Below are 26163 nucleotides of genomic sequence, written 5' to 3' on the forward strand. Positions count from 1 at the left end.
AAAGAAAAGTCACGTCGTTCGCATTCGTCGCGCTCCCTCTTCCTCTGTATGTCTACATGGTCCTCTTCGCGTCAGCCAGCCAAATATTCGCCGATTCTCTTCACTTTTTTTTTCTGTCTTTTGCCTTCATAGATTTCACGAATGGAACAATCTGGTAGGAGGAGGCCGAATCGTCTGCAATGGACGCACTCGTAGAAAGCATCGTACAGAGCAATGCACGGGCCGAGCTCACAGCAGGACAGCTGCAAGCCCTCATCGGGCTTTGCACCTCGACCTCTGAGGTCCTGTCGCCGTCCCACACCCTCTTCCGCAAGCTTTCCGCCACCCTTGCGGCCTCCCCTTCCCTAGAAGACGCATCTCAGTGCATTCGTCTCTGCATCCTCCTCTGTAGAGAGGTAGCGCACCGCGAAATCATTTTTTCACTTATCGAGGCGCACAACGTATGGGTGGAGTCCATCGCAACACCGAGCATCTCCGCGCTGGGGACGTCACACGCGGGCCACCGCAGCGGAACCACGTACGAGGCGACCGAGGATCGCAGCTTCCTATCTCAGCTGATTCTCGTCATGCTGGCCTCAGCTGAGTCGAAGATGAAGGCGTCTGATCTCGTAGATTTCCTCGGTGCTGACGTCGAGAGCACTGTGGAGGTACTGGTGTCCTGCTACGGAAGCGTGTGCGGGGCCCTTCCAGGAGTACTCGCCGCCGCCTCCGGAGGCTACCAGCTTCACCTGGTCGCCCGCCTCGTCGACCTCTTTCGCGAGCTCACGTTCTGGATTACGTACGAGGAACTGCACTCGAGCCTGAGGATCGGCAGCAAGGGGAAAAACACGCTCTCGCAGTGCACCGGTAGCGCTTCCATGAGGGCCCTCTCTGCCCCATTCCGCCACCACGTCGGCCAGCTCATCTCCTACCTTGTGAGGTACGACTTCTTTGGCCCCATGAGTATGTACTTGCCGCTCGTCTTCGACAAATATTTGGCCTCACCCCGCAGCAGCAGCAGCGACGGTGACGACCGGGATGTGTTGATGGCCTTGTCCTTGCTCCGCAGCCACCTCCTGCTTCTTCAAACCCTGCTGACGCTGACGGACCAGTATGCGCTCGTTCTGCGCAAAGCGCTCTGCCGCTGCGGGCTCCTCAGCAAGGTATGCGGCCCTCTCCTGCGCGTCTTGTGTAGACCACAGGGATGCCTACCTGGGGAATTGTCTCTGTTCGTGCAGACGGCGGCGGTCGCGTCAACGCTGACGTACCATAGCGGTGAGTGTCACCAGTTCTGGGGAGAGAACAGCAGTGTGCTGGTGGCAGTCGCAGACCGCTCCGTCTTTACTCTAGCAGATGGCTGCATCGCAGACCCGCGCACATCTGCCGAGCTGGTGGCACAGCTGGTGCGCCTCGTCGTAAACTCTCACTCCAGCGCCGCGGTGGCGCCGTTACTCAAGACGTGGGAGAGCGTCCTCGACTCCGGTGGCAAACAGTACGTTGCTTGCAGCCTCAGCAATCCCACGAGCCGTAGCCGTCCTCTTGACATCAGCAGTCCATCATACAATGCACTGCGGTGCGTATTTCGCGTGGACACCACAGCCCCACCCCCACCGCCTGTCGCCGCGCGGCGTGGCCGTGTCGACGACCTGCTTCGTCAACGGCGAAGAGGTCCACACAACCGAGAGCAGCGAAGCTTGAGCCGCGGTCGCAGCCGTAGCAGTGCGCGCTCAAAGCGATGCCCCCGCCACCAGTCACGACAAGCGCGTCTTCAACGCTATCACCTACTGGTGCAGAGCACAACGCCCACGACTGCGGTGGCGCGGGAGCAGACTCAGGTGCAGCTCGACGCCCTTGATTTCGCCAGTGATTCCTCCTCCGACGAGAGCAGCGACGACAGAGACGAAGCGGCAGACGCTTACGAGTCGACTTGTGGTCCCCAGGAGGACCTCTCACGCTGGCGGAGAGGCCCACCGCCGAGGACGATCCCCATACAGTACATCTGTTCTCTCTCCCATTCATTGATACGCTCGACCCCGGTGTTGTCGTCCACCGGCTACCTCTTCGACGAAGACGTCATTATAGACTACCTGCAGTACTACGACGTCTGCCCCATATCTGGAGCGCCGATGTCGCGTGCCGACTTGGTCGTGGACACGGCGCTCAAGGAGGAACTTGGGAAGGTTCGAGCCAACTTTATGTAGCAGTTCAATATGTTCACATGCAGGAGGTTTGTGGGGGTGTGGGGGTCTGTGCGCGGAGGCGCACGTAGTGCCGGAAGGAGTGCGGGTAGACGTACGTAAACACCTACACCCCCATACCCCTTGCAGCGCTCCTCGACTTTCTATCCAGAGACACATGTCACTGCCCCCTTTTCTCTCCCGACAAACTCTGATCATCAACACCGCTTCGATGTCGCCTACCCACACCACCCCTACCAGACCTTCTTTTTTGTTTTCTTACTGGGGTGAGGGGCAATGCCTTGTCGATGTAACGCGATTCGATGTCGAGGAGAGGAAGGAGGGGAAGGGCACGAGCCGTAACGATCTTAAAAGTGTAACGGACACCAGTGTACGGCAACCCGTCCTTCTCCCTCTGTGTATGTATGTGTGCCTCGTGTTTTCCTTTTGTTCCCGCTGGACAAAGCATGCGCTCCTCGTCAAGTACCGATGTGGAAGAAACAATGGAATTGGAAGAAAAACGAAAAAACGATACAGCGGCCGCTTGAGGAGCAGCTTCCGGTCCCCGCACGCTAGCCGGTCTCTCTCCCTCCCCACCCTCGTCCATCGAAAACGCCCTCTAATCTTCCCCCCCCTCTTCTCATGCTTCCCGATTTCTGCTTGGTACATTACCATGTGTTCTGAGTTTGCGCTGCTCTACGCTGCATCCATATATATATATATATACATATACATATATACGCACGCACGCCTACTCGGCTGCATTTAAACTCCGGGGCTGCAGAATTGACGGCCACGTTCTCTCGCTCGCTCCTCATCTACTCCCCCCCCCCTCCCCTCTAGCAAGCAAACGTTTTCCATCAGTAATTTTGGGGTGGTCTCTGTTGGTGCCGTGTCGTCTGTGTCTTTCTCTACCTTCTTATCATCATCAACTTACAGGCGTGCGTGTGTGTGTGTGTGGCTCGACCTGTCTCCCACCAACACCACCACCACCATCACCGTCACCCCCTCGCTCTCTTCGTCCGTGTCATACTCACGACTCTAATTCTTTCGAAAAAAAAAACGCACGCAGGGAGAAAGTCGCTTTGCTTTAGGTAGATAGCTGCCGTATTTTCTCTTTTCCATTGTATGTGGTTGTGCTGGCACTCTCACCGTCTCAGCTCTCCTCCTCTTCCGTCATACCTGCTCTCTCGGTAGAGTTTCGTCATATCCGCCCGCCGTCAGGCCTGCTAGTCGCCCGTCCCGTAAAAAATGCGCCGTCTCCTCCCCCTGCGACCGGCTGCTGTGGCCTTTGCCGGGTCTGCTCGTCACTCTTCCGTGGCAATGCAGGACAAGCACCCGAAGCTGCCGAACTTCGACGACGACACGACCTACCGCCAGCGCTCGGCATGGTACTTGATAAAGGCGTTGGTGGTTCTTCGCCTGTGCAGTGTGAGCTATTTGGCCATGAACTCGGTGCCGCTGATGAAGAAAGTGGAGAAGATCCTTGGCAGCAAGCTTACCTACAGCGTCCTCGTCAAGAAGTCCTTCTACAACTACTTCTGCGCGGGCGAGAATGACCAGGAGCTGCGCGACACGGTGTACAAGCTTTCCCGCAACAACATCGGCGCTGTACTCGACTACGCGGCGGAGGCCGGCACGGAGGGCTTCGCACCGGAGCCGGGTGTGGCGTCTGGCCCCGATATTTCGATGTCTAGTCTCGTTACGAAGCCTAATGTTCAGTACCCAATGGACGAGGGGTTCTTTAACGAGAACATGAAACTCTACATGATGAGCGTCATGCACGCCTCGCTGTACAGCCCGCGAAACGCCGCCGGTGTAACCGCTGTTAAGGTGACAGGCATGTGCGACCCTCAGCTGCTTGCACGCGTATCGGCGCTGCTCATGTCCGTCCACCAGAGCTGGTGCAAGCACTTCACGAACGAGGAGTCGCTGAAGCTAGAGGAGTGCCGCATCGTCATGGGTGTGAATCGCAAGCACCAGCTATTCATCACCTACGACCAGCTGCGTGCCGGTTTCGAGAAGTACAACCCCTCTAACAAGCTGTCGGATGCCCAGCTCAAGGAGATTACAGAGGTCCTGGACCCCCGCAAGACGGGCAAGGTGAACTACTTTGAGTACAAGGAGATGCTGACGAATGCCCTCATCGCCGTGGAGCCGACGCCAGTGCAGAAGGCGCTTATCGAGGGACTGCCGCAGATGAGTGCAAAGGAGAAAGAGCTGTGGAAAAACGTCAACAACCGACTCTCGTTGATCGCCTCCATGGCGAAGGAGCTCAATGTCCGCATGCTTGTCGACGCGGAGCAGACTTTTTATCAGCTGGCCATCGACGCGATCGTGGCAACCCTACAGAAGACCTACAACACGGAGCTGCCGGTGGTGTACGACACATACCAGTGCTACCTGACGTACGCAGAGGACCGCATTGACAATGACCTTGTTCGCGCTCGCCACATGAACTTCCACTGGGGCGGCAAGATCGTGCGCGGCGCCTACATTGTGCAAGAGCGCGCGACGGCGGCCCAGTACGGCTACACTAGCCCCATCTGGTCTACCTACGAGGAGACGAACAAGTGCTACAATGCCGCCGCGAAGCGCATCTTCGACACCTTCGAGGCGCAGCCAACGAAGAAGCACGAGGTCTTCTTTGGCACCCACAACAAGGAGTCTCTAGAGATTATCACGGCCAGCGTCTTGAAACGGCCGGGTATCCAGTCTCGCGTCTCCTTTGGACAGCTGTTTGGGATGCGCGACAACCTGACGGTGCCCCTTGCCCGCGCCGGCTTCCAGGTCTATAAGTACGTGCCCTACGGCCCCGTGAAGGAGACGATCCACTACCTCGGCCGCCGCGCCGTGGAGAACTCGTCGATCTTGACGACCGGCGACAACGAGACGGTGATGATGATCAAGGAGCTGAAGCGCCGCTGCGGTTTTTAATCGGAAACGGACTCGCACACACGCACGCACATCCGCACTGGCAAGGCAAACGATGCCCCACAACGACAACAGAAGCAGAGAGGGAGCCACTTCTCGCCTCTCTGTGTTTCACGCGTACGTAAACGTCTGCATCTAACCGTATGCTGCCTCTCTGCCCACCCACCCACCCCCCGAGTCCCCATTTTCCCTTCGTTTCGCCCTTCTTGTGGTTGGTGCTCTCCCTTGTCGTTGTCCTCCCGTGGCTTGCACGGATGCCATCCCGATTCCGTTTCCATTTTTTTCTTTCTGAGGGAAAGGTTAGGTTGATGAGGGAATGCCGCACCAAGCGGAGAAATTGAGGGATCGGGGAGGAGGGAGATGCACGTGAGATGAGGTAAAAAAAAGAGGGAGGCGTAGGCGCTGCGCGGAAAGGGCGGCAGCGGCTGTGTTGAGTGGGGCGAAGGAAAAAAGGAAAAAAAGAGAAAAACTGCAGGACGTTTCAGCTGCGTGTTTCCTTTTGTTTTCTGTTCCTTTGGTCCCCTCCCCCCCATATCTCTCTCTCCTCCTTTCTTGTCCTCAGCACTTGTACATACATGTACAGATATCCGATATATCAGGCATACGTATGTGCCAGTGATACAGGAACCACGAACAGAAACGAAAGAGGGCGTCGGTGCCTATGACACACGCCCACACAAAGGGCACACACGCCTACAAGAAAAACAACAAAAACGTCTAAACCTGCGCAACGAAGTAACCGGAGCCCTCTTTTGTGGTATTTTTCTCTTTTTTTGCGTTGCTTCTTATGTTTGCGTGCGCATGTGTGCGATCTACTGTGCTTGAGGTGAGCAAAGGTGGAGAGGGAGAGAGAGGGAGACACGACAAGCGAGGTGGTCTTTTTCTGCCGAGAAGGTCACAGGTGTATAGACTTTTTGGGTGGGAGAGCGCAACAGAAGGCAAAACAACAAGAAAGGACTGAACAAGAAAAAGCACACGAGAGCTGAAAAAAAAAAAATAATAAATAAACGTGTGCACGAAAAGCTAAGTAAAAGGTACAGAAAACAAACCAAAACGAGCAAAAAAAATTAAATGTGGCACCTTCTCTCGTCATGTCTCTCTCTCTCTCTCGTGTATGTGTATGTGTATGTGTATGTGTGTGTGTGTGTGTGTGTATGTGCTACGGAAAGAATGGTGAAGTGAGTTAAACAAGAAAAAGAACAAAGAAACGTAAATAAGCCAAGCTGTCGATTATTATTGTGTTGCTAGCTGCTGCTTTCCTCCCCCTCTGACTGTCGTTATTCTCTATTATCTTCTTGCGTTTTCTTCTGCCGCCATTGACGTGTGTGTGTGTGTGTGTGTGTGTGTTTATGGCACTCCTCCTCTCATTTCTTTTTCTCCCTCTCGACACGTCTTTTCTTGTTTGGTTGCGTATGGCTAGACTATCTTGTGGTTGTTTCCCGTTTGGTTGCCTCCTCTGTCTTTCTTCTTTTAAAGGGGTCTATCCCAGTCACCTCTCTCCCTCTCTCCTCTGTCCCCGCCTTTCTTTTAGATGTGCCGGTGTCCGTGTGTGCGCCTGTGTGTGTCTGTGTGTGTGTGTGTGTGTCTTCCCTCCTCTCCGCTTTTCATCGTCTTCTCCCCCGATCTCCACTCGTCCACTAGTGATCGCTCCACGCACGCGCACACACGCACAAGCACACAAATTCCCATCAATTTGTCTACAAGAAGCGACTTCAAGGACTGTGCGAGATGATAATGAATCTTCTTTTTTGTTGATCTTGCCTCTTCATCGCACTCTCAGGGGGATAAAACAGCCCTCTCACGTCTCTCTCTTCTCGAGTGCTACACGTGTGCATAGACAGAGGGAGTGTGTGTGCGTGGGAAACACGAACCGCTTCACGTAAGGTGGGATGTGTGTGGATGGGTGTATGCTGTAGTCGTTTCCATGTAGACCTTCGTTTGCTTATGCGCATACACATGCAAAACAGGACCACTGCCTAGTGCGTTGTCTGCCATGTGTCGCTAAATTTCCTCGCCAGCGAACTCAGTCCAAAGCACAAAGGTTGTCTAAGCGCTACTGCCACAAGCACCACCACAGCCACTGCAACACTCACGTTCACTCACACACACAGGCCCTCTCGACTCGAAACTTCATTACCAATACAATCACCTGTTTCTCTCTCCTTTTCTCAGTGTCGTTTTGTTGCTTCACTTGAAAGCTTCCCCCTCCCACCGCCACCCCTCATCCCGCGCGCTCTCTACGTGCACGTATATGTATGTGTGTGTGTGTGTTCCGATTGCCTCTTGAGCGTCTCCGTTTTCGTATTTCCATCATTACCCAGAAATGACAGCCTATTCGGTTTCCTAACTCTTTCTATATATGTATACATATATACATGTATATATATATATATATGAGTGTCTGTGCCTGTATGCATGGGGGTGAACGTGTCAGTCTTTTGTGCCTCTACTCAAGTCGTGGCGGAGGACTTGTCGTCGTAGGAACATGTGAAAGTTTCCTTTGTTGTTGCTATTCCAGCCTCCATTCAAAGTGGACCCCCTCCTCCTCCTCCTCCTCCTCCTCCCCTCCCCACTGTGTAGCATCCAGCTGAGATGTCGTTCTTCCTTGTTTTTTTCTTTTCGACTTCGTTCGCGTTCATTTCTTCCCCCCTCCCCTCCCCCCTCCCCATCTGGCTGCGGGGCTCCATCCTAGCGTGAGTCGACTGAGGAAACAACGAGAGAGACAGAGAACACGCCACTGCAGGCTGTGTCGAGTAGTGGATTTCCGCGCATGCAGTGGTGCTTCACGCTACACACGGAGAGGCCTGTCTCTCTAGATTATCCGGTGGGCACACGCATGTATCCGTTTGTGGGTGTACATGGGTTTGTCCAACCAAGTGGGCAGAAATGTGGAGCAGCATAACAAAATCACACAAGACCGTCATATGATTCTCCCACACACACCCACACCCCTCCACCTCCACCTCTACCTCCATTTTCGCTTTTTTCTCCTAGTCAGCAGCCGCCATCTTTCATCATCTGCGTCTCTGTCTCTGGAGACAGATGTGCATTATACGAGAGCGAAGGAGCGCGAGCCACTGCGAGGAGGAGACAGCAACAATGTCGGTGACACACGAATGGGCATCCGACTCGTGAAGATGGGCAAGCGGAAGAGCAATGTCCGGCAGTCCTTCATCATGGCATCGAAAAAAAAAGAAAAATGAAAGGAGTGGTCAATGTTTACGTGTATGTGCGTGCCACTCACCTTACCTCCGTCTCCACCTCACATCCACACACATACGCCTGCATCCCCTCTCACTCTTCCTGACGCTCTCTTCCACTTATTCATTTTCTGATCATTTGCCCTTTTTTTTGATGGCGGGGGTGGGGGACTCAGATTATCACACGACGTGCTCACAGCTGCATCCCACCTTCTGGCCCACACACACACACATATATTTATGTCTTGTGCCCCTTGTTGTTGTTCTTTGCTCATTCTCTACTTCGTCGTGTGTGCGCGTATCGCTGTACAATAGCATCGCGTCTCTCAGTGCCCCTCCCCTCCGCTCCCCTCCCGTACCTGCAAGCCAACGCATGCGCACACCTTTTGTGTTCTGAGGACAGTGTGACAACAACAGAAATAGAGATTGAGGGGCGAAGGTCATCAATGGGAGGTCAAGTCAAGGAACCTGGCGCTCACTCACTTCCCTCACATTCGGTCCCCATACACACACTCACACCCTCTCGCCCATTAGAGAATGCCGAAGGAAAAGAAGGAGCGGGTTGTTCTGCTGCCGCTCATCCCCACCGGCGGTGATTTGAGCCCGGCTGCGGACGACACCATGGCAAAGGGCAAGCACAGTACGTGCGGCGATGGTGCCGCTGGTGGCAGCAGCTCCGCCACCGCGTCGGCAGCTGACGGCAAGACGGTAGGGTACAAGGACGTCATCAACCGCACTATATTCTCGATTCTTATGGCGTACGTTTTTCTGGGCTGGATCTCTGTCGGTATTCGCTTTAGCCTCTTCCTGCTCTTTGTGATTGAGAGCACCATGTTCTACGAGGTAACCCGGATCAATCAGCGGGTACGCAAAGAGCGCCAGCTGCCGTCGGTGCTCTTCATCAAGTGGTACTTCTTCGTTGTCTGTAACATTTTTGTTAGTCTCTTATGCAATCGCGAACCGCTGGAAAATACCTTTGCATGGTTTGACAAGGTGTACGACCTGCTTCCCTTCGCGTTCTTCTGCTGTGTCATGCTAGGGCTGGTCATCTTCGTGCTGAGCCTGCGCAAGGGCATGTACCGCTATCAGTTCATCCAGTTCACATGGATGGCGATGATGCTGATGCTATGTCAGGTGCAGATTGCTGGTGAAATGCGCAACATAGTGCGCGGCATGATCTGGTTCTTGCTGCCAGTGACCTGTGTCGTCAACAACGACATTTGGGCCTACGTCTTTGGCAAGTGTTTCGGGCGAAAAAAGCTGCTGTCCCTGTCCCCAAAGAAGACGGTGGAGGGGTTCCTCGGCGCGTTCCTCTTCACAGTCATTTGGTCCTTCTGGTTCTGCGGCTTTCTGAGCCACTTCCCGCAGATGTACTGCCCCGCCGTGGGCTTCACCAACGCCGTCAACACCCAGTGCGAGCCCAACCCCATCTTCTTCCAGGAGGAGGTTGCCTTTCCGCAGTGGATACAGCAGGTGTCGGGTGGGATGCTGACCACCTTTCTCGTCTCACCAGCGCAGAAGCACGCCCTCGTGCTGGGGACGTTTGCGTCGCTCCTCGCCCCATTCGGCGGCTTCTTCGCAAGTGGGCTGAAGCGCGCCTTCAAGCTCAAGGACTTTGGTGACCTCATCCCCGGCCACGGCGGCATGACGGACCGTATGGACTGTCAGGGCCTCATGGGTCTCTTCACGTACTTCTACCTCCGCACCTACGTCTTCCACGAAATCCAGTGCCCCGGTGCGAACGATATTATGCGCTGCGCCCTTCGCATGGACCTCGAGCACCGTCAGAGCTTGGTGAAGCAGCTGCTGCAGTCGCTGCAGGTATAGCTGGCCCCAGGTGACCAGTAGATGTGTGTGAGAGGCGGGAGAGGGCTCACACCCACAAGGCGGGCTCATGTGCACCGGAATAGACCAAAGAGGGACAGATTCAAGAAAGAAGAAAAAAAAAGAAATCACCCAGCCGTTGCGTTCCGGGGCTGTTCAGACACGCGCACAGCAGCGGGGCGTTGCAGCATGCATCGGTGCCCCCTCCTCATAATGTTTGCTTCTCTTTTTCTTCCGGCCTATCAATGCGACTCTGTGTGCGTGTGGGTTTCTTACGAGTTCATCAGTCTTGCGTCTGTGCATCCCCCCCCCCTCTCCCCCCTCATGGCCGCACCTTTTTGTCCTCTCTCACCACTCCATCCACTCTTCTCTCCCCTTCACGATGCTTCGACTCCTCCCTCCCTACCCACCCACCCCCCTGTGCGATGGTGGAGTGGCTGTGAGGTCTGCGAGGAAGAAAAGGAAAGGGGTCATATGATGAGCAGCGCTGTTGTATCGATTGCTGACGGTTCGGGTGTTGATATGCAAGAAAGGACAAAGATTACGTTGCCCTCTCTCTTTCCTGGTGGCTCCTGGCACCTCTTTTCACACACATACGCACGTACATGTGCAGAGGGCTGTTCGGCCTGTTCTAACACCACTCTCCCCCCCCCCCGAAAATACAGCATCACGCCCTCCGCGCTCCCCCTCCCCCTCTTCCTCCCCTCCTTGACACCCCCCCCCCTTTCTTAACGACAACTCAAAGTAAAAAAAAAGCCGCATCAGCTTTTCTTCTATATTTCACCAGTGCAAGGCCAGCGGACTTCGCGAGAATGTCAACCGCCCTTCTTATGCGAATGAAGGGGGATGGGGCGAAGGAACGAAACGCTGCTGGAAACGGAGACTGAAGCGGCTAGGGTGTGTGGAACACGTGTGTGTGTGTGTGTGTATTTACTCTTTCCAGTCTGGTTTTCCGGGCTCCCTACCACTCCTCCCCCCTCCCACTCCACTTGTGTGCACCCCACCTGGGAATAGTCATGTGCAAAACGGGTTCACACGGCGCCCACGGCTGCAGCCCTCCATGTATGATCTCCGTGCTGAGTCTTGTTTTCGCCTTTACCCTTGCACTCTGCCTCTCTGTCCTTTTGGCCTTTTTTCGCTTTGTCTGAAAATCTTCACAACAACACACACACACACACACACACACACACATAGGCTGTAATCTTAGGGTATCATGGCTGATTCGAAGAAGGACAACAAGAAGACCGAGGAGGTCGTCACCCAGGGTACGGACCAGGCCCAGGTTGGTCTGATCATCAAGGTTCTGGGCCGCACCGGCTCTCGCGGCAACGTGACCCAGGTGCGCGTGCGCCTGATGGCCGAGGCCGGCTCCCCGGACTACAACCGCACGATCGTGCGCAACGTGAAGGGCCCATGCAAGGAGAACGACATGCTCTCCCTCATGGAAACCGAGCGTGAGGCTCGCCGTCTTCGTTAAGATTATGCCACACATCTTAGCAGCAGCAGCAGCAGCAGCCATGTGAGTGTGTGAAGGGCTGTGCGACTCATTTTGTTTCTCGTTTTTATTCTCGTGATTTCCAAGAAAGAAGAAAACATCGAAAAAAAAAGTTGTGGCTCGGAAGAGTCGATGGCGATGTGCGAGTGCGCTCTTCTCTCCATCTGTGAAACTAGACATCCGGCAGGCACACGGCACAGGACATGCGCACTCGCCGCCTTTCTGTCACCACACAGAAGGGAGTGTCCATCAAGATAGCGCGCACCTCGACATCCCTCTGTGTTTGCGTGCCTTTTTCGAATTCAGTTTCCACAGAGCTGATGCCGGTGGGCGCTTGGTGCGAGTGAGTGGGTAAGTAGACCGGAGCGAGGAAAACGCTGCAGTTGTGTGTGCCGCGTCCCTCCTCCCTCCTCTCCATCTCTTTGACCAGCACACACACACACACACACACTGCGCAAGCGCACCTCCTCTCCCATTATCCGTTGTCCTCTATCACATGTCACGCTGCACCATCTCCCTTTCCTCCCTGCCTTTCTGCTGCTCATACATATTGGGATGTATCTCGCCTCCACTCCCGATTTCTTCTATCACAAGCAACCCCATCCAACCCCACCCGCCCCTCCCCCCCCTCATCTCCCAGTCCATATACTCGCGCAATGGCTGATTCGAAGAAGGACAACAAGAAGACCGAGGAGGTCGTCACCCAGGGTACGGACCAGGCCCAGGTTGGTCTGATCATCAAGGTTCTGGGCCGCACCGGCTCTCGCGGCAACGTGACCCAGGTGCGCGTGCGCCTGATGGCCGAGGCCGGCTCCCCGGACTACAACCGCACGATCGTGCGCAACGTGAAGGGCCCATGCAAGGAGAACGACATGCTCTCCCTCATGGAAACCGAGCGTGAGGCTCGCCGTCTTCGTTAAGATCATGCCGACTAGGACTTCTTCGTGGACTGGCAGAGCACACGCGCGCACCACCGCACCCCGTATTCGTCTGTGTGTCTCTGAGAGTGCGTGTACGTCCTTGTGTTGATGGGATATGCCATTCCGGTGCGATGTTTTCTTTGTTCACTGTTTGTTCTCATTTACTTCCAAAATGAAAAATGGAAACGATCCAAAGGAAGGACGGGGGGGCAGCACAGACGCGTGGCTGCTATTCACCGCAACCTCCTCCCCCCTGCCTCTCTCCGTCCTTCTGTGCGACCGTGCTATGCGGAATGAGGTCAACGTGGTGTGTCTGCGCGTGCCTGCCGGTGAGCGTAACCACGAACGACGGCCCTACACGCACCTGCGCAAACCCGCTCTTGATAGTAGTGCCAACATAGAACTCCGCTTCAGTTGACGTACCATTGCCGCCTTCTGCTCTCCTGCTGTCAGCCCTACTCCCCATTTATCTCCATTTTCCCTCGCCCTCCTCTCCCCTCCTTCCGTTTCTCCGCCCTGCCTGCTGGATTCTTGCACTGGCAACGCACCTAGTCGATGGTATTAGACACAGCTGCTTCAGCTCCACGTGTGCTCGCGTGTGTATGGCTTGGCGCGGTGCTTGAGTCATTGTTTGTTGTGCTTGTCATCTGCCTTCCTTCCTCGCTGTTGCTGGTTGATTAACTCCGCTAGCGTAGCCTTGCAGACGCCAAGCACAAGCACACCCGCGCCGCACCGCCCTTCATTGTCATATCAAAGAGCAGATCAGGAGGAGGCGAAAGGCACAGAGATGGAGATGAGTATCGAGGCATTGATGGAGGCGCTGGCCGTGCTCCAGCAGGCGACTGCGCTCGACTTCTCCGGCAACGTCGAGGGCGCGGTGGAGATGTACATCGCCGCCGTCACGCGTCTCGACGCTGTCGTCGAAGTCCTGCCGGCCGATCTGGCGGAGACGGTAAAGCGGAACACGGAGGCGATACGACGCAAAATCGACATGCTGCGCCGGTCGCGCTGGACGCGCGAACAGACCACCTTCTTCCCCTCCTTCACGACCCAGTTCGTCCCCGTCCCAATCCCCATTGAGGACTACCGCGTGCCGCGCTCGCCCTTCTCGCGCGTGTTCTGGCTGATGCGGCTGCTGAAGCGCTCCATCCACCAAGGCGCCTTCTTCACACCTAGCCTGTATGTCTCGCGGGAAGTGTGGATGCAGGACGGCTGCGGCGCCTCTCTGCGATTTGTAGGTGCCAAGATCAAGTACATGTCCGCACTCTGCACCGCGATGGACCCGCTGCGGTCGATGACGACTCTCGGCGATATTGAGAAGACAGAAATGCACCTGCGTAAGTTCGTCGATGTCGAACGCGAACTCCGCAGCACCCTCGACAGCGAGATTGGTCGGGTGAAGGATGCGAAGCCGCAGAAGAAGACTGTGTGGGGTGCGCTGGCCAAGAAGGCCAAGTTGTGGACGCACCAGGAGTCGAACTATGACGTATGCCTGACTTGGGCGTCAAGTGCGCTGGAGCAGGGGCAGCTGTTCGAACGGTGGCACATCTACTTTGCACAGGCGGTCAAAGGCGTGTCGCCGGCGCCGCCGGGCATCCAGGTCATTCTGGATCTCCTGCAGCACATTGGCGTCCAGCTGTACTCCGGCCTCTGCGTATTTCTTCTGCATGACATGACGATACTGGTCGAACGCTATCAGTCCAAGTGCCAGAAGAGCGCCACTCACCTTCTCCCTGTTGAGCCGAAGCTGGAGAGCGGGGGCGCGAGTATCTGAGTCTATACGTCTGTGTCTGTGTGTGCCAGTCTGCGTCTTGCTACCGCTACGCTTCTTCGTTGGGATGCGGATGGCAAGAGAGGTGCTGTAGATCCCCAGCAGCGTCTCTGCCGTGTGCATGTGTATGTTCTACCTGACAGGTGTGCGCGCATGCCAGGGCACCCGTCGTCGCATGCACACATCCGCATTCCTCTTTGAGGGACTTTTTACGTGATGCTGCTTCAATCTCCCACCCATATCGTACGTTTCGCGTGCAAGGGCTCGCAAGTGACAGCCCTAGGTAGCAAGTTACCCGGGAACTCCGTCCATCTCAAAGGTCGACCACGGAAAACAGAAAAAACGGCATGCGTATACATACACATACGCCCATGTCACCCCATTGAGCAAAGAAAGCGGGTGGGAAACGCGAACAGGGCTTGCGTGATGTCGAGTACACGAAGGAGGGGAGTAGGTAGCAGTGGCTTTTTTTTTTGTGGGGTGGGGGTGCGCATGCCTCATGGCGACCCTCACGTCTAACGGACGACTCGCGCTTGGAAGTGTCATTGCCATCTGCTGTCTCCCTCTTCGCTCCTTGATGCGTCTCTTCACGTCCGTCTCGCACGGCTCGCCGACGCACACATCCACACCGATCTCTCCTCTCCTCCCCCTTTTCCTCTTCCGCGCACTCTCTCCAGGACGGTGCGGCGTCCCCGAGAGCGACCCTCGCCAACAAGCCCTGCACAGAGCGGCAGAAGTGGAAGTGGTAGCAGAGGGGCTGCTGTCGACGATATGCAATCCATGCAGCTCACGAACGATGCCGGGTTCAAATTCGAGCTGTGGAAGAAGCTGCTCACGGATGCCCTCGTTAAGGGACAGCAGGGTAGCGATGTGGGCATGCAAGCGAGCGTTGCGTCTGCGCTCTTCCGTGTAGCGCTGCCGACCGTCCAAGTGCACCTCCCGCGACGAGTTCGAGAGCCGTGCTGCCTCTCCGGTGCGTGCACGACACCTGGCATCCCGTTCGTGCACCGCTGCATTCATCTCGGTCGCCGTCGCATCGAGACAATGGAAAGTTGCCGTGACGAGCTGTGCTTCTGCTTAGCGCACTCCACGACGTGCGCTGGCCCCGCGGTTGACCTCGTGGTACATGGCTACTACTCCACAGGAAATGACATGCGCGATCGCTACCGTGGACTACGCTGCCTGCTGCACCACACGCGGGCACGCCGCATCTGCTTCGAGAACGTGGACAACGGCAACGACGCGCGCGAGATCGTGGGAGAGCTTGGCTACCTCATGCAAAGCGCGAGCATTCGAAGCCACTCATGGTCGGAGCTGCATCTCATCAACTGTGCCTTGAACCCGGTATCATTCCACACCCTGGCGACATGTCTGCGCACCTATGACTGCCTGGTGAATGTGGCCATCGAAAACTGCCACGTCGGCACCCTCGCCAGCGTGGCGGCGTACGTACGTTCTGCGACGCGCCTCACGCACCTCTCTCTGCGAGGGACGACGATGGCGACCCATTGGACAGCTGTCGGCGAAGCGGTGGCGGCGTCCGTTTCGCTCGTACACCTCAATATCTCCGCTTGTAACTGGCAGGATGTGCCACAGCTCTCGGAGTTTGTGGGCTCACTGGCCGCCTTCGCGCCACGCCCCCGTTTCGCTCTAGACCTGTCCTCCAACCTTCTTACCTCCAAGTGTTTTGCACTCCTGACCAAGGCCAGCGTCGCCTTTCGCGCCTGTATCACGGACGTCTTCCTCGGCGGCCACAAGTTCACGGACGACGAGGAGGACGTCTCGCGCTTCCTCGGCGCCTACGCGCTTCTCGACACCCTCAGCCTTTGCCGCTCTGTTCTCAGCACCGGCACCGCCCAGCGCGTGCTTCGAGCCATCACGGACAAGAAAAGGCTGTGGCGCCTAGTCGACGTCGCCCACGTGAACCTCGCTACCAGCTTTTTCAAGCGCATCTGTCAAGCCCCCTTTGCTCCCGGGACGTCGTCGCTCGTGTGCTCCGGGGTCGACCTGCACGGTCAGGTCACCAAAGCCGGCTTTGCGGTGTGCGCTCCTGTGCTGTCACGTCTCGATCTTTCCTATTGCAGCCTGACCGACGAGTGCGTTGGTCAGTTGGCGTCGGCGCTGGAGCGCGGTGCCCCGCTGTCCCTCCGCCATCTTGGACTTAGCTCGAACGTGGTGGAGAGGAACCGCACCAAGGGTGGTGATGGGAGCTTTTTGTTTCTCTGCAAGGCGCTCCGGTCGCACAGCGCCCCGTACCTGGAGTCGCTGGATCTCTCCGGCAACAAGCTGCCTCTCCTACCTGTAGTCGCCCTTATGGAGCAGGCGTCGGTCACCATGCGCTGGGTGAACTTCTCCAACTCCTCCATCGCCGACTGCTCCGCGGACCGGGTGCGGGTGCTGACGACACTGATGCGACGCCAACGCGGTGCAGCTGCCCCGTTTGTCGCACTTGACATCATCATGGCCTCCTCGGTCGATGAGCCGTGGGTTGGCCTGAAGGAGGTCACCGAGTGGCTCACCACGCAGGTGAGCGTTCGCCTCATAACAGAGGCGACAGTCGCCACCGCGTCGTGGGCGACGTAGCGTCGCAAGATGCTGTTGGGGGCACGCGAATTGTGTTGGTGGGCCAACAGTGGTTGGTGTTTGCTGTACCTTCCACTCTCCTCCACCTTGGGTGCGAGTGCGCGCGCCTCTTTGCAGGTGCTGCTGATTCCTCCAACTCTAAAGTGTGCCGTTGCGTAGCATTGTCGTGCTTTTCCCTCACAGTACCTCCTCGCTTTTCGATGTCTGTGCATGTTATACCGCGGATCCGTGAACCCGGCAACCCCCGCGGCGCCACGCCATGGCTCCTTTTCCTAACGAGCGCATCCATCATGCAGCATGTCACCACCGTCTGTTCATGCATCGTCCCGCTCTCCATCACAACTTCGTTCACCACTATCGCATGCCTCAAGTGCCACGCAAAGGCGCGCACACACACACAATATACATGAGCGTCTCAGCGCAACGTGAGAGGACCGTGGCCGAAATTGCACGACGAGAGTGCGCGCTGCTCACAAGACTGGTCACTACCAACCGACGGAGCAGGGTGTACAGGCACCACCTCTTTTTCCGCCGCGCTCGCCACGCCGTGCAACTTGCAAGGAAGTGCTACAACGCAGCGAATCCTAACTTACAGAGGCGCAAGGAGAGACGACAGTCCGCGGCGCTGCTCTCGGCGCACCGCGCGCTGATCAAGGCGGTGGAGCACTGCACTGCGGAGCTGGCCGCTAACCGCATTGACACAATCGCCCTTTGCGTCGCATTCATCGGCATCCTGTCACGACTTGGCTGCTGCGTAGGGCAGACGATCTTGCTGAGTGGCGGTGCAGCGCTGCTCCCCAGCTCGTGCCCGGACTCCTACGTCCGCTACCTGGCAGCGACTGTCCTCGCGCAGCCATCGACGAGTCCCTCCCCTCCTCCCCCATCTCCCACGTTCCACGTCGCCCCGCCAGAAAATCTGCGAGAAAAGAGCAGCAGTCGCTCTTACGGCGACATTGTGAACCGGCTAGTAAAACAACCGCCAAGGAGGAAACGCTAGTGGAAGACACTCGCGTAAGAACCCGCAAGGTATCCGTTGCTCCCTGCCGCACACATCCACGCTCTTTTTGTTTTCCCAACGTATCCCCCTACCACGAGCAGGTCAACAAACAGACGCGTGCACAACGACCCTTCACCTACCTCTGTTGCACTGCCGCTGTGTCAACCAACCGGGTTTACATCCAGCACCACCGCAACGCACCTAACGCAGAAAAACAAGAGGCAGATCCGTGTTTTTGTTAAATCGCCAACACGATTCGCCGCGAGCTCGTACAAGCGTGGTCATGACCGCATGCCTCTTTGGTAAAGCGCTAGGCCGGGTCTGCCCGCCGGTACCGGGAATCCGCAGCCGTAACCGAGGGCAGGCCGTAGGGTATTGGCTTTTTTCCCGGGCGGGCGCTTGGCCCCGATGAAACGCCCAGGCGCCCGGCGCCGCCGAGGCAAAATGCGAACCACCGCCCCTCCCGGGGGAACAGACGCGGCCCAAAAGCGGCCCCGCGCACAGAGCCAAAAACCCCGACCAGCACAAACAGAAAGGCACAATCGTCGGGAAACGAACACCACGCCAGGAGAGCCCCCCCCCGCCAAACAAAACAAGGCCGCACGATCGACCCCGCCCAAGAGAAACCACGGACGGCCACACACATCCCGCAACGCAAAGGCACGGACAAACCCCCGAGTCCGAAAAAACAACGAAGCCAACGAAAATCACGACGACATTACGGTAACTTCCGCGTCTGATGAACGAGGGCAGCCCAGATACGGCAAACCCCCGTTTCGACCGATTCTAAGGACACAACAGCTTCCTTCACACCAAAACATCCGGAAACCGTAACAAACACCAACCCTGCAAGAACGCACGCCCGCCGCAGAGCGGACACTTCGCCACTCAAAAACCAAACGAACCATGCAATGTCACAACCCTCTCCTCGGGATTTTCCGCCCGCCGCAAAGCCCTTCGGCGGCTCCCCGGCCCCCAACGCCCCGTCCGTTTTTCCGCTACCCGTCCCCCCCCCCCCCGGCCCTTTCCGCTTGGCCTCACCCCCCGCGCCATCCGCGGGCGGTCCTCCCCCGGGCGCCGGTCCCCGGCCCCCCCCCCCTCTGGCGCGCCGCCGCGGGCCTGGCCGCTAGCCCCAACGGATAGGCCCCGCGCCCCCGCCTGCGCCCACCCCACCCTGATCTCCCCACCACCTGGAGGGGCTCGGCACCGGGCCAAACAGGGGGTGGGAGGCCCACCACCCCAGAAAGGCCGCCCCTCCCCCCGAAGCCACGCGCCAAGGCCCCCCCCAAGAGGGAAACACGAGAACGAGGAAAAACAAAACACGAAAAGAGGTTTGCCGAAAGAAAAGGGGGTGAGCGAGACAGCCGAACAACGGAGAGAGCCCAACGGGCAGCGGGTGCAAGCGAGAGCATGGGACGGGAATGCGCCTGAGAAAGGCAGTGAAAACCAAAAATTGGATATCAGCGGAGAGTAAGCAATAAAGAAACGAGGAACAGCGTCAGGGGAGAAGGGGCCCGACACACCCACACGCACACCCGCATGAATCGCAGAAAACAGACCCGCAATACCGCGGTGCGCCGCCATCTCCCAGACTCCGCCGCCGGGGCGTCTGTTTCCCCCTGCGTCTGCGCGCAGCGTCCTCATCCCCAGAAGAAAAAGGGATTTGACAAAACCAGACACATGCGCACCCACACGTTGGGCACTGCATTGTCCTGTTTCCCCGTGCCCGTTCCTTCACCGTAAAACATGCGCTTAACTCCACCCCACCGGGTCCACCGAAGGCGCCCATCGCGTGCTGCAACGCGGCCGTAGATACACACGTAACAGCAACGCCCGCGAGGTCATCGGAGCAGGAACTCGGCCCCAAACACTAGCTACACACGTGCCTTCAGGGTGTCCCATAGCTGCATCCAGTATGCCTGTCGCCGCGTGGCGCATCGCTCGGGGTAGCTCAGCTTCCCCGCAGGTAGGGAGCGAGGACCAAGTTGGACGCGTTGGATTCACGCCGACACCTTTCCCATCACATGGATGGCACAAGGGCGTTTACAGTCGCAGCCTTCCCTAACGGCCCGCCATCCAGCCTCCGACCGCAAACATCAGTAGCGACATATCACCTTCACCCCCTCACGCCGTGGGCACAAAACCCTTCCACCACCGGAAGTGACGCTGCGTTGCCCGGAGCGAAGGATTTTTTGATTCCCCCCAAAATAGCCTGATTATCCTGACAGTAAAAAGAGGCAACCACAGCAATCCCCAACAGTGTCTTACCACTAGAAGCGCGACAGCCTGTCGGCTTTTCATTTCGCCTTGCGGTGGCGGCAAACAAACAGGGGCACCCCCACAGTCCCCAAGTCCCACCCCCAGGTTTCACAACCCGCAGCGCCATAGGGGAAAGGGTGACGAAAAAACGCCAAATTTCAGAACTGTCAACAGGTCGCGAAAGGTGCTTAAGAGGCCAAAACCATAGTCCGTAGTGTGGCTTTTAGGTTTGAAGAAAAAACACCACAAATGGCAACAAATCAAGGATTGAAAAGAAAGTCATTAACAAGAATCCACAAAAGCCCTAACAAAGCCGAAACTTAAAGGGGGGCTGCGCCAACCCCCCCCCCCGCGGGAAAAAAGTGGCCAGAAACATGAGCCACGATACCGCGTTTTACTTAGGCTACTCGGAAAACCTGGTTTTCGGAGAGGGGACCAGTAATAGGAGACACGAGGGCTGAATGGAAGAGGCGCGTATAACAAAGACCCGGCGCGAGGAGAACCGGCACACGGGCCTGGTGGAAGATTTTTTCCGCGACACAGCTTATAAGGGAACAGGGGAAGCCAACGGCTTGGCGACAGTGGTCGCCAAACACCAAAGGCGTATTAACCCCCACTTGGAAAACGAGGGCCCCGCGCATTCTGATCCCTCTTCATAAATAGTTGGTGACATTATATAAAAAACATGTAAGTGCGACAGAAAAATACAAAAAATTGCAGTTTCACATCGGACTCTTCCATTTTTTTAATTGGTTTTATGTTTGCGCCGCTTTTTCTGTTTTTTGCCACTTGCCGGAAAGGTCGCCGTTTTGCCCCATCACCTTTCGCCAACCCTTGGAAATCATATTCGACCACCCTTTGTCACAATCTCCGGCCGGCGCGATGAATTGGCGTGGAAACTTTCCTTGTGGCCAAATTGTTTTCCGTTGTCGCAAAAAATTTTCTTTTCCTCTCCGCATCGCCCCCCGCGATGTGTCAACCAGCTGTATCAAAACAATCTCGTCTGGGATACTGTTTCTTCTGCCCAGCGTATTTATAAAAGGAACTTTGAGGAGTCCGTTTTCCTAGCGCAGAAACACCGCCAAGGACTTTTAAAAAGGCTAAGTGCGGGACGGTGGGGGGAGTCTGTGTTGATACGCCGCCGTGAAACAATCCCGTTGGCGGCCCCCTCGGGCCGTTATGCGCCTCCTGCTCCTTGTGGTTCGCCTGGGGCTTTTTGCTGGGCTCGAATTTCTTCGGGGAAGCCCACCTTAACTTGCGGGGGGTTCTCTTGTCCCCATGGTGCTTTGATAGGGTTCTCTCTGTGCGCGGGCTGGGGTGCCCTTGGTTTGTTTTTGTGACGCCCCCGGCGTCGTGTTGCGTCCCAAACCTCCCCGGGTCGTCTTGCGGGTTTCTCGGTGGGTCGTCCTGCGGCCGCGGGGTTTTGCTGTTTTCCGCGTGGGGTGTCGTTTTTTTTTGGGTGGCCGGGGGAAAATGGGTGGGGGCGGTGGGTTCGCTCTGGCGCCTTGTCCCAGGGATGGGTGGCGAAAGGGTTTTTGACACCGTAGGCTTCACCGATGCAATGTCACGAGGGGTGTGGCCACCAAGATCAATTGCAATGGTTTTGGCTGGCCCCGTCGCGATCGGAAGTTTTTTTGCGGGCGGCTGGGGTGGGGTGGGTGGGAGGCCTGCTAGAAGGCGCGGTATGAGGCCCAGCGGTGCCACGCGCCAGGGTTGTTCCCAAACTTCTCCTGGGGGATGGGCGTTGTGAAAAGCTTCGAAAGTTCAAAGATTCGTCAGATATTTGAAAGGTTCACCGGTTTGTGTTGGCGAGGAGCGCTTTGGGGCGTAGGAATTTAGGTTCAACTAGATTCTCTGCGGGGACGTGTGCCGGTTTTCTGCGCAGCTCGAGTGTTGATAGCTAGATTCAGGGTTCTCTACTTGGCCAGAAACGCTATGGTCTTTTAGACTTGTGAATACAGACTTTGGGAGAGGGGTGGGGCTTTACGGATATACCGTGCTTCAGCGCCGGTGCGTGTGGGGTTTTGTTGGTGGATTCCCCGTTCCTGTATTGCTGTCTTTGTGGCGACCAGGTTCCACAAAAACTTGCTCTGGAGACTAATTTGCTTCACGGGTGGGTATTTTGTTCTCGTGTTTACATCGTGCTAATTCGTTGGGTGATTTAGGTCTTGGGTTTGCTCACTTTGAGACTTGAGTAATCTGTTTTTCGGTCTTACATAGGACGGAGATATGTTTTTTCAAACAGCTTAATCACAGTGAGAGTAGTTGTGGTGGTAGGCAGACTTATCTTTTAGGGGGGGGACGCATTCTCTTGAGGGTCTCGCCAGGTCAGTCCGCGAGGCGGTGGATGGTCGGGGAAGGGCATCAATTCGAAGAACTGGTTGGCTAAAAGCCTTTGTGTGTGTGTGAGAGGCGTGGATATATGGATCCCAGTCGCGCCGCGTTGTGTGAAGGAAGTGGCATTTGTTGGTGTCTTTCGAAGAAGCGTGAAGCAATCTGGAAAGAAAAGACGCGCTCTACCTTTCGCGTAGCGTCTTTTCACAGTTGCGGCGGTCTCGGCATGGTAGTTGGCGATTGGGTGACCTTGTGGACGGTGAGTATGCGGTGGACGTGCATTTTGCTTGGTAGACACGGAGGCCAGCGCTGTAAGTATGGGTGCAGTGCGCCGTCCTTTTCCGCTCGAAAACCCTTCGGTTAACAACCTCCGGGGCGAATGACGCTTCCCTGCGCCGCTCTTCAAAGGGCGCTGATGTTCTTCTGCCACTGGCATTGTGGCGTCTTCTAATCGCCGCTCCTGTGTTGTGGTGCTGAAGTGTTTGCCATCGGAAAAAAGAAAAAGAGGAACGCGCAGAGCGGGGCAATTTACGCATGTGCGAAACCCTCAGCGCAAGCGCTATGGAAGAGAGAAAATGAAGCGCTGGGGCTCGAGAAATTGCAATAATCCGTCGAGTCTAAAATCGGAAGTACCTTGGATGTAATTTTCCTTAGTACTGAGGTCTCCACCTTCGCGTCACAGTTTCACATTCCCCAGCGATGGAGAAGTATCACTGGATTTCATTTCCAGCACCTAGCCCGACTTTTTCCTGCGCCATCACGCCACGTGACTCTTCGTCTCTACGCAACTGATCTTTGGTTTCTCGCGTTACAGATTTCATAAGGTGGATTTTTTACTTCGATATTCCACTGCCAAATAACTCGCTGAGTTTAAGTGCATTCTTTCCGTAACAGCACACTTATTGATTGCATCTCAAAAGATTGAACACACCAAATGGCGACAATGCTTTCGAAGCACGGCCGCGCCGACTACTACTGGTCTGACACGGAGTACACGCACAGAACACGGAACCGTGAGATGCTGAAGGCACATGGGGAGGAGATCAAAAAGCTGTACGGCCCGGACCCATGGCTTCCACGTCTAATGACACCGTTTGTTCTGCTCCAGATTTATCTTGGCTACCGTGCGAAGGACATGGGGTGGCCCACTCTTCTTCTCGTCGCATATTTCGTGGGTGGAACAATTACGCACAGCTGTTTCTTGGCAATTCACGAGGCCACACATGGCCTCTGCTTCATCAAACCGCTCTACAACGACCTTTACGCAATGTTCGTGAATCTGGTGGTGCCTGTGCCATATGCGATGATGTTCAAGACGTACCACGCTGAGCATCACCGCTACTTGGGCTGGGACGGCATTGACGCTGATGTGCCCACGCTGTTCGAGGGAAGGTATCTATCAAGCTACGCTGGAAAGTTTTTCTTCCTCACGTTTCAGGTACTGTTCTACGCTCTCAGGCCCACTGTTGTGCGGACGATCAAGTTTGAGAAGTTGCATGTGATGAACTACATTGTGCAGCTGATGTTCAACCTGCTCGTGTACTACTACTGGGGCTGGTGGCCACTGCTGTACTTCCTTCTCTGTACTTTTCTAGGCACCAGTTGGCACCCTCTCGCTGGCCACTTCATCTCGGAGCATTTTGTGCTCACGGGCAACGGTGGGCAAGAGACGTTCTCGTACTACGGGCCGCTGAACTGGGTAATGTGGAATGTCGGCTATCATGTTGAGCACCACGACTTCCCAAACATTCCATGGACACGGATAGGGAAGCTGAATACGATTGCACCGGAGTTCTACGTTGATTTGCATTGTACCAAGTCGTGGCCCGGGGCTCTGTTCGACTTCCTACTAGACACAAGCGTGAGTCTCTGCAGCCGTGTTGTGCGCGAGCGCGGCGCTGCCGGACGTGAGAAGCTACTGCCGACATCGACGGGTCGCATGAAGGCGGCGGAGGCACACCAGGGTCCGTGCTCGTAGAAAACGGACGACTGATGTATTTTTTAGTGGTTTATGTAATATCTTGGTACTCTTTAACGTTATTGCGTAAAGGTTCGCGGTCCCCAGGTAACTATGGGTGATTGTGAGATGTACCTGTATGCAGATACATAGCTGGGAGACATCGTTTTTTTTTTTTCGACGTAGTGCACTGTGTTAGTTTGCCTTTTTATTTCTGAAAGCAGTCGAGTCCAGGTTTTTCTGTGTATTCGGCCTGCTTTGGAAATGAGAGGAAGAGAGCGTGCTTTGGGTGAAATCAGAAGCAGTTCCAGGTTATATTAGCTTTTAATTCCCCTTAAGCAGTATAGCTTCGTTGCTGAGTGAGAGAAGAGTATATATATATATATATATATATATATATTGATCTTGCTTTTGATGGATGTTTCCCAGTCTACTTTTTGCTCCGCATTTTGGCAGCCTAAAGGTAAGTAGAGGAGAGGCGAGCCGATTCAGAGCTGAAAATAAAGCTATTACAGTACTAATGAAACTGTCTTGTGGTCCTCTGATTTTAGCCAGGTGGACGCAGAAAATCCGCAAAGTTAAAGGAAAGGAGCATAGGGTGGGGGTCTGTCAAGCACAAAAATTGAAAGCAGCTGCTTTGTAACAGGAAAGCAAAGTTTGTTGACTTGTGCTTCTCAGTCACCTAACTTTTCTTACTCTATGTCCTTGCTTATATTTTCTCCTGCTACCTTCCCGACTTTCGTCCATCGACACACACACACACACACAAACAAGTATTTTGGTTAGGTACTTTGTAGACCTCGCTTACTCCACTTTGAACACCTGGAAAAGAAGAGCTGCCTTTTCCCAGATCCGCCATTTTTCTGTGCCTTACATGGAGTTTTTTTCCCCCTTCAAAGTGTCCGTTCCTTCACCGTAAAACATGCGCTTAACTCCACCCCACCGGGTCCACCGAAGGCGCCCATCGCGTGCTGCAACGCGGCCGTAGATACACACGTAACAGCAACGCCCGCGAGGTCATCGGAGCAGGAACTCGGCCCCAAACACTAGCTACACACGTGCCTTTCAGGGTGTCCCATAGCTGCATCCAGTATGCCTGTCGCCGCGTGGCGCATCGCTCGGGGTAGCTCAGCTTCCCCGCAGGTAGGGAGCGAGGACCAAGTTGGACGCGTTGGATTCACGTCGACACCTTTCCCATCACATGGATGGCACAAGGGCGTTTACAGTCGCAGCCTTCCCTAACGGCCCGCCATCCAGCCTCCGACCGCAAACATCAGTAGCGACATATCACCTTCACCCCCTCACGCCGTGGGCACAAAACCCTTCCACCACCGGAAGTGACGCTGCGTTGCCTGGGATAGGGGCTACTTGGCTTCCCCACACACGAAGTGGGTTCAGGGACCTGGTGCCATGCGCTGAGGTGTACGTTGTTGTGAGGGGACTTTAACAGTTGCTCTCCACGAAGAAAAATACCCCGTGGCAGATTTTGACAGTGCTTTCGAAGCACGGCCGCGCCGACTACTACTGGTCTGACACGGAGTACACGCACAGAACACGGAACCGTGAGATGCTGAAGGCACATGGGGAGGAGATCAAAAAGCTGTACGGCCCGGACCCATGGCTTCCACGTCTAATGACACCGTTTGTTCTGCTCCAGATTTATCTTGGCTACCGTGCGAAGGACATGGGGTGGCCCACTCTTCTTCTCGTCGCATATTTCGTGGGGGAACAAT

At 55.7% G+C, this 26163-nt stretch overlaps 10 protein-coding genes across 10 annotated transcripts; all 10 read left to right on the forward strand.

Moving 5' to 3' along the window:
• Nucleotides 1-179: 179 nt before the first annotated feature.
• On the forward strand, nucleotides 180-2180 carry LMXM_26_1600 (hypothetical protein, unknown function; the record flags this gene model as incomplete). The annotated part of the gene is made up of 1 exon (XM_003876412.1): nucleotides 180-2180. One exon carries the CDS (start codon nucleotides 180-182, stop codon nucleotides 2178-2180), a length of 2001 nt encoding a protein of 666 aa, XP_003876461.1.
• Nucleotides 2181-3407: 1227 nt separating this feature from the next.
• LMXM_26_1610 (proline oxidase, mitochondrial precursor-like protein) lies at nucleotides 3408-5093 on the forward strand (the record flags this gene model as incomplete). The annotated part of the gene is made up of 1 exon (XM_003876413.1): nucleotides 3408-5093. One exon carries the CDS (start codon nucleotides 3408-3410, stop codon nucleotides 5091-5093), a length of 1686 nt encoding a protein of 561 aa, XP_003876462.1.
• Nucleotides 5094-8827: 3734 nt separating this feature from the next.
• Nucleotides 8828-10117, forward strand: LMXM_26_1620 (cdp-diacylglycerol synthetase-like protein; the record flags this gene model as incomplete). Its single annotated transcript, XM_003876414.1, has 1 exon — nucleotides 8828-10117. The coding sequence occupies one exon, from the start codon at nucleotides 8828-8830 to the stop codon at nucleotides 10115-10117; it is 1290 nt and encodes a 429-aa protein (XP_003876463.1).
• Nucleotides 10118-11327: 1210 nt separating this feature from the next.
• Nucleotides 11328-11591, forward strand: LMXM_26_1630 (putative 40S ribosomal protein S33; the record flags this gene model as incomplete). The annotated part of the gene is made up of 1 exon (XM_003876415.1): nucleotides 11328-11591. The coding sequence occupies one exon, from the start codon at nucleotides 11328-11330 to the stop codon at nucleotides 11589-11591; it is 264 nt and encodes an 87-aa protein (XP_003876464.1).
• A 674-nt stretch (nucleotides 11592-12265) lies between these two features.
• Nucleotides 12266-12529, forward strand: LMXM_26_1640 (putative 40S ribosomal protein S33; the record flags this gene model as incomplete). The annotated part of the gene is made up of 1 exon (XM_003876416.1): nucleotides 12266-12529. One exon carries the CDS (start codon nucleotides 12266-12268, stop codon nucleotides 12527-12529), a length of 264 nt encoding a protein of 87 aa, XP_003876465.1.
• A 787-nt stretch (nucleotides 12530-13316) lies between these two features.
• Nucleotides 13317-14303, forward strand: LMXM_26_1650 (conserved hypothetical protein; the record flags this gene model as incomplete). Its single annotated transcript, XM_003876417.1, has 1 exon — nucleotides 13317-14303. One exon carries the CDS (start codon nucleotides 13317-13319, stop codon nucleotides 14301-14303), a length of 987 nt encoding a protein of 328 aa, XP_003876466.1.
• Nucleotides 14304-15071: 768 nt separating this feature from the next.
• LMXM_26_1660 (conserved hypothetical protein) lies at nucleotides 15072-16883 on the forward strand (the record flags this gene model as incomplete). Its single annotated transcript, XM_003876418.1, has 1 exon — nucleotides 15072-16883. The coding sequence occupies one exon, from the start codon at nucleotides 15072-15074 to the stop codon at nucleotides 16881-16883; it is 1812 nt and encodes a 603-aa protein (XP_003876467.1).
• Nucleotides 16884-17142: 259 nt separating this feature from the next.
• On the forward strand, nucleotides 17143-17880 carry LMXM_26_1665 (conserved hypothetical protein; the record flags this gene model as incomplete). The annotated part of the gene is made up of 1 exon (XM_003876419.1): nucleotides 17143-17880. The coding sequence occupies one exon, from the start codon at nucleotides 17143-17145 to the stop codon at nucleotides 17878-17880; it is 738 nt and encodes a 245-aa protein (XP_003876468.1).
• A 5611-nt stretch (nucleotides 17881-23491) lies between these two features.
• Nucleotides 23492-24451, forward strand: LMXM_26_1670 (putative fatty acid desaturase; the record flags this gene model as incomplete). Its single annotated transcript, XM_003876420.1, has 1 exon — nucleotides 23492-24451. One exon carries the CDS (start codon nucleotides 23492-23494, stop codon nucleotides 24449-24451), a length of 960 nt encoding a protein of 319 aa, XP_003876469.1.
• A 1546-nt stretch (nucleotides 24452-25997) lies between these two features.
• On the forward strand, nucleotides 25998-26163 carry LMXM_26_1680 (putative fatty acid desaturase, putative,sphingolipid delta 4 desaturase; the record flags this gene model as incomplete). The annotated part of the gene is made up of 1 exon (XM_003876421.1): nucleotides 25998-26163. A coding segment is annotated over one exon (166 nt), but the record flags the coding sequence as incomplete, so codon positions are not given.

Source organism: Leishmania mexicana, chromosome 26, assembly GCF_000234665.1.
Source record: "Leishmania mexicana MHOM/GT/2001/U1103 complete genome, chromosome 26".
NCBI classification, from domain to species: Eukaryota; Euglenozoa; class Kinetoplastea; order Trypanosomatida; family Trypanosomatidae; genus Leishmania; species Leishmania mexicana.